Genomic DNA, 6,598 nt, shown 5'->3' with positions numbered 1-6,598 from the left:
TCACTTTAAATTCCCGTTTTCAGTTCATTTCGTGCTCTGGTTTGTTGCGAACGCTGCTCGAAAGAAGTCGAAACTTCAATTGATCGTTGCTCATTCGTTTCTCAACCAAATTTGCTCAAATTTGTTGCAAATCAAAGCTCTTCTCATCCATATTCCCGATCTATGTAAGTTTTCCTCCAACTCACACCGGTTTTTATGAATTTTTGGCATGTTCATTCACGAATTTCATGAAAATTCGAAACTTATAATGCTCAATTTGCTTTGTTTATCAAGTTTTATGCCATGAAATTGCTTGTTTATGTTTGTATATTGCCTTGGGAGTAATTTGAGACTTGTTTGACTCAATTTGGTGAAGAAATGAGCAATCCGCCATTGTTGAACCTCTTAAGGTCGTGAAGAAAAATGCGACCCGTTCTTGATGTTTTTGCTAGCAATTCTTGTTCAATTTGTGACAATAATCACTATAGTATTGCAAGAAATTGTTTGATTGCTTGAAAAAATGTTGTCATGCTCAATTTGAATTTGTGCTCTGTTTTAGTACTACGTACTCTGTTTTTGCGAACATAGTATCATGCAGCTAGGCGAACCTTTAGATACTATAGAACCTTAATTTATGATGATTCTGCACAATGTAGCATGGCTAGACAAAGAGGCTTAGGTTCACGGTCCCGAAACACTAGACGGGAGCATGAGCCCGTGGAGGACGACACTACACCGTCTACTTCGCTTGGTCAATTCCCAGAGTGGGATGAGCAGACCTTGTTCTTTGCCCCTGTCCACCACATTTCTGAGAGGGTGAGACGGGGAACCGAGCCTGGGAGGACACGGCATCACGGCTCTGGCTGTGATGGTCTAGGCGATTTGTATAGGATGCATATCGCCAAAGATCGAGAGACGAGACTCCTATGGGAGTCTTGCGGACTGGTTGCCCTGTTTGAGACCTCCGAGGCTATGGTTGCCTCCAGCGGGGGTCACCACGTAGTACGCGCTCTAGTGGAGTTCTTCTAGGACACCACCAACACCTTTCATTTTCCATGGGGTGAGATGATGGTCACTCCTACAGACTTCAGTCTCATCACAAGACTGGAGTTCTCTTCTGTGCCACTGCCATTCAACGGCAGTATCGACGTCTTTTCTCCAGAGGTCGAGGAACTGTTGGGGCCGATTGCTGTTCGAGCCCGAGCTGAGGTCGAGACAACTCAGTTCAGCGCTAGAGGGATTCGCCGCTCGACGCTGGCAGCGGCTCTTGATGACGATGCGACCACCCGAGAGCAGCGGGTGCGCATCTTTGTGCTGATGTTGTTGTCAGGGACATTTTCCCCTGACAGGGGTAGTAGAGCATTGCTTTACTACCTCCCTGCTGTTCGCGATCTCCGGCGGATCGGGACTTATGACTGGGCCAGCTTGGCCTACACTGACTTCGTTCGCGCACTGAGGGACTCGTGTCGCCACCGGTCCTTTAGGACGAACGTTGCTTTGTATGCTTTCTGGAAAGTCGTAGAGGTAAACATTATTCCCTATAAAGTTTAACCCTACATGTTAGTTAGCATTTATTCATGCTTTGAACTCCTTGTAGGTCTGGTTCTACGAGTACTTTCCTTCCATTGCGCCGGCGAGACCATCGCCGAGGGGGTATCCGGTGAGCGCCTCTTGGGGCGGCCACCATGTGGATCTGTCTACTGAACATGTCCGGAGTCGGATCATCTCGGTATGACTTTTAGTGTTTATCTCGCACTTCTGTGACGTTTTAGACATGTTCTTACCTGATTGGTATTCTTATAGGGACCTGAGGTAGTATACCGACAATGGGGTGGTTGGACAGTCCCTGGATTAGCCGCACAGTACTCTGCTGAGCGTCGCTACTTTTTGGGGACCTATGGAGCGGTTGCGTACTTAGGAGAGAGAGTTGCTAGACAGCACTCTTCCGATATTTTTGTTGTTCCTGCTCCTCCACCACGTCACATGTTTGACGAGAGAGAGTTGTCGAGCATGGCTGAGGAGTCTGGTTCCCTCTGGCGGTCCCATGTGATCCTTGGGCGGAGTTATGCTGAGGAGCTACTTCCTTTGTTAGCTCCAGCCCCTGTACCGGCCGAAGATGTGAGGGTAAGATCCTTAACTTTTGTTTTTCGCTGAGTAGCCCCCAAGTGATACCTTGCTGATTTCTTTCTGTCTTAGCAGGATGGTCCCACTGAGTTTGTGCCACCCCGTATGTCCATCCACTACCAGGGGATGTACGGGCCGATCGAGGAGATGATTTCTCCGGCTCCTGAGGGCGAGCGCTTCGTGGAGCGGTCGATTCCTTGTCACCAGACTAGGGTAAGCCTAGTTTTACTTCAGAGTCTTGTATTCAGTTATCATGCACTTTTACTGATTTAACTTTCCTTGACAGTTCTCACGCGAGGTGGTTTCGGCTATGGCACGATGCATAGATGCCTTCCGGAGCCAACTCGTCCGGATGAGGAACGCGGCTACCTGTCGTCGAGACGACGCTGTCCGAGAGGTAACTTTTCTTTACTCATTATATCTGCATTTTGGCTTCAGTTTTTTACTTGTTTCTGATTTAATTCTTTTTGCAGGGTCAGCCGATTGCTTCTCACACCCGTACAAGGCCTAAGGGGCGGAGAGAGTCGGCGAGGTCTAGCTCGAGACGTCGTCGCACTTCATCAGGAGGTAGAGGTGGTCGTTCTGAGGCTGCTCGAGCCGATGTTGCTGAGGGCTCAGGGTCTTGTTCTGAGGGTGCTCCTGCTGCACTGGTAGGAGAGGCTACCTCGGCTTTCAGAGGTGGTGGGATGTACGAGGTTGGCTCGTCATCGCAACAGCCTCCGCGATCTCAGCCTCAGGTTGACCTTGGCTGGAGCGGTCCTGTTTTGAGTTTCCCTCCTCCTACGGAGACTGGAGCTGGTGCTGAGGCCGGAGCTGGTGGAGAGGTGACTCCTCGGACGGCGCAGTTTTATGGCATGATGGGCCTACGTCCTCCGGCGCCGTAGTTTATTTCTGTATATGCATTTTATTTTGACTTTTTATAGAACTTTGCCTTTGACTTATTATTTAGACACTTGTACTTTATTGTTATTGTAAATTTATCTATTATTATGTTAGTGTATGTTAGTGTGTGCAAATGTGATAACAATTTTGCGCAAAAATTCCGTCATTTTCATTATTGATGGAGGGTATTATCCGACTCTCTTCCCCAACAAGAAGAATAAAAAGGAAAAATAAAACGGAGAGAAAGGCTGATTTTTGAATTTTAATATAAAATCCAAAAAAGGAAATAAAAAATTAACTAAAAATAATTGCTATTAATTAATTAAGAAAAGGATAAAAAATATTTAGAAGAAATTATAACGGGGCCATAAAGTCATTAACCGACTCCAATTTAATATCAAAACGCAAACTGAGCACGCGCGACTGTCCTGCTGACTTGGCGCCAGCTGGCGCCAGGCGCTATTTCTAGCGTGTGGCGCCAATAGCAGATGGGTGACGCCAATTTTGGGTGGCTGACGCCAATTGACGCTGACTCCGTATTTCATTCAGATTGAAAATCCTCGTAATTTGTGCATAAATAGCCCCCTGCTCAGCCGATTCTTCACATAATTCCAGCGAAAAAATTATTCTTCTCTTTAGAAAAAAAATAATAATCATGTCTTTAGCCACTAAAACCTTCCCCCAATATTCTCATGAATGGTGTCGATCTCTTAATGCTAGAGAAAGAAAAGAATTGGATTTATTTCACTTGGGGGGAATATATGGCATTAAAGGGGTAGATCTAGACATAGACTTCATACATACCGCTTTAGAATATTGGAACATTGATACACATTGTTTTAGAATAGGGTATGATGAAATTAGCCCTTTGCCAGAGGAATTTGGTGCTATTTTAGGCTTCCCTGCAATAGACCTGGTAGTAATCCCTAGAGTAGATGCATATTACTATAAGGATTTTGAGCGTTTTTTTAAATTGAAGGAAAGGGATTTATCAAAAATAGTAGATGGCAATGTGGTGAACTTAAAAGAATTCGCACGCTATTATTTTGATAAACCGCTTTCTGAGTCTTTTCACATATATAGAAGAAGGGCGTTCTTATTCTGCATGCTTAATCAATATTGTCTTAGTAGTGGTAAAATTAACGAGGGTCAATCAATTATAACCACTGTGCTTGAACAAATTGAATCAGGGAGAAATCCAATGCCATTGATAGTTGGAGAGACTATGATTAGTCTAGATGAGTTGAAAAGGGACCCAAAAGCACCTTTTCGCGGTTCTCCAATTTTATTATAGGTAGAAAAATAATATTTTTAATTACAGAAATAAAAAAATATATTTTTGTATTGTAATATTAGTTTATTTGCATTGGAATTTTTTTACAGATGTGGCTAATGGAGAGGCTAGGATTAATTAGCCCTCCGGACGACATTGAAAGTTATACGCCCACTTGCTTTGTGAGAAGAAAGAAGTGCATCCCTAAAATTGGGCGCTATGGGTGGAAGAAATTCTTTGAATCACGTGATTTCGCTATCAAGTGGGTCATCCCATGGTGGAAAATAAAAAGGATGGTTGGTGTTAACAAGCAACCTTTCTGCCGTCTTCCAAGCTTGTCTCGCATGACATATTATTACCCCTGCAGAGTAAAGAGACAATATGGCTTGCTTCAAAATATTCCTTCCGGGGATCTTCGTCCTCCCTATGAGTATCCCATATCTCAAGAAGTAGGTAAATTTGACACTTACTGGAGCGCTAGACCTTTATGGGAGGTGATTACCCAAAAGGTTCCTCCTTCTTTACCTAATGATGTAAAGAAGTGGTTACTGAAGAAGTCTTCAATTGATCAGGGTAGAACCGATGTGAAGAATCGTCTAGGTGACAGGGTGACACCGGCCAAGGAACGCTTAGGTGCAAGAATTGAGTTCAAGGCACCTACAATGCCTAAGAAGAAGAATACTACTAAAGACAAGGGGAAAAGGAAAGCTATAGACAAGAAGGATTGGGTGGAAAAGAAGCATGGAGTGCTAGCTGAAGGAGAAACAATCTATTCTAAGATTGAATGTAGGTCCTCTAAAGGATGCCTACTAGCTAAAGTAATGGATGAAGAGGAGGAAACGGAAAAGAATTGGAAAAGAGCAAAGAAGTAGATAAATTTGACACTTACTAGAGCAAAAGGGAATATCCCCAGTGGAGTCGCCAAAAACTGTAGGGAATAATTTCAAGCCTTTAAAATCCCACTAGCTTGAACCCCACTCTGATCATACACTAAAGTACGGTGGCGTCCAAAAGGGAAGAAGATAGAGCAAAAGAGTCGCCAACAAGTTTTTAAGGAACTTGTAAACCGTTCACGAGGTGAAGGTTACACCCCTTAACGATCCAAGAGATCGTCAACTCCATAAGGTCATGAACCAAATAAGGGTTCGGGGATGATGGTACAAATCCAACCTAAAAGAGATTGAACCTGCCCTAATAATAGGCCTCTACTTTATTCTGCTCGTATTCATGTGCGCTTTCTGACTAACATACAATCAATAGGATTAACCCTAAACCTGTTTAATTTATGTTGGTTGAATATTAATGCACAAATAAACTATTATTGGCGATCACTTGAATTATAATCACAATTAACCCTAAACAAGATTATTAATATCTTATTAAGCGTGATTGCAAATACCAATTCCCTTTAACATGCAATAAAAGGTGATCAAGCAATAAATAAATAAACATCAAGCAACATAATAAATAATAATCATGAATAATAATTATAATCATAATCATGTTCATGTTAATATTAAAGCATAATAGAAATAGCAAGATCCTAGACATGATACTAACAAGATTAATAACAAACCCTAGCATGTCACTAAGCAATAAAAATCAAAGCTTTAACCCTAACATGATACTAACAATCATAAATATAAGGAAGAAAATAAAAGGCATCATAGCAATCATATTTGATATTAAAAATACCCTAGACATGATACTAGGAATATCAAAACGCCCTAACATAACATTAGGAATCATAATAACAACCTAAGCATGATTTCTACATCATAATATCAATTAAAACCAATAAAGTACTTACGTGGATGCCTCATACCTCTTTCTAATACCAAAATACACGCGTTAGTAACTTCAAGGAAAATAATAATCAAACAATTAAATTAAATAATTGAAAGAGAGATTTGGGACCAAACCCTCAGAAATTAAAACCTTTCACGTCTAGGGCGAAGGCAACTTCGAATATGGCTAGGTGTTTCTAGATCTTGTGAATGCGGAATTTTGTATTAAAAAGCAAGAAAGAAAGAATGCTAAAGAATTTATGTTAATTGATGAATAATGTAGATGAATGAAGAGAAAATTAATGAATGGTAATTGATGATTGTTGATGAATGTTGATGAATGTTGACTGTAGATGAATGTTGATGAATGTTGATTGTATGAAAACGGAGTTTTTGATACGATATTTATAGAGAAAATCATCCAAAAAAGATAATTTATCAAAACAGAGTCTGAAGATCGCAAAAACACATTGGCGCCAGCCCTGGCTCATTGGCGCTAGGACCAGTGGCTAGCGCCAGGCGCCAATGCTGGCGTCTGGCGCCAATCCTGGTT

At 42.0% G+C, this 6,598-nt stretch overlaps 1 protein-coding gene across 1 annotated transcript; it reads left to right on the top strand.

The window, feature by feature from the left end:
• Positions 1–2,394: 2,394 nt before the first annotated feature.
• LOC145582619 (uncharacterized) lies at positions 2,395–3,171 on the top strand. Its single transcript, XM_081639628.1, has 2 exons — positions 2,395–2,500; positions 2,577–3,171. Exons 1-2 carry the CDS (start codon positions 2,414–2,416, stop codon positions 2,985–2,987), a joined length of 498 nt encoding a protein of 165 aa, XP_081495754.1. The 5' UTR covers positions 2,395–2,413; the 3' UTR covers positions 2,988–3,171.
• Positions 3,172–6,598: the final 3,427 nt, after the last annotated feature.

Source organism: Chenopodium album, chromosome 1 (assembly GCF_948465745.1).
Source record: "Chenopodium album chromosome 1, dcCheAlbu1.1, whole genome shotgun sequence".
NCBI lineage: Eukaryota > Viridiplantae > Streptophyta > Magnoliopsida > Caryophyllales > Amaranthaceae > Chenopodium > Chenopodium album.
This window is presented reverse-complemented; position numbering and strand designations above follow the sequence as displayed.

Excerpts from the sequence above, each read along its gene's own strand:
- LOC145582619 (XM_081639628.1), top strand. The coding sequence starts at position 2,414 with ATGGCACGATGCATAGATGCCTTCCGGAGCCAACTCGTCCGGATGAGG. Across the intron at positions 2,501-2,576 it reads GAGACGACGCTGTCCGAGAG|GGTCAGCCGATTGCTTCTCA; the intron begins GTAACTTTTCTT and ends TTCTTTTTGCAG.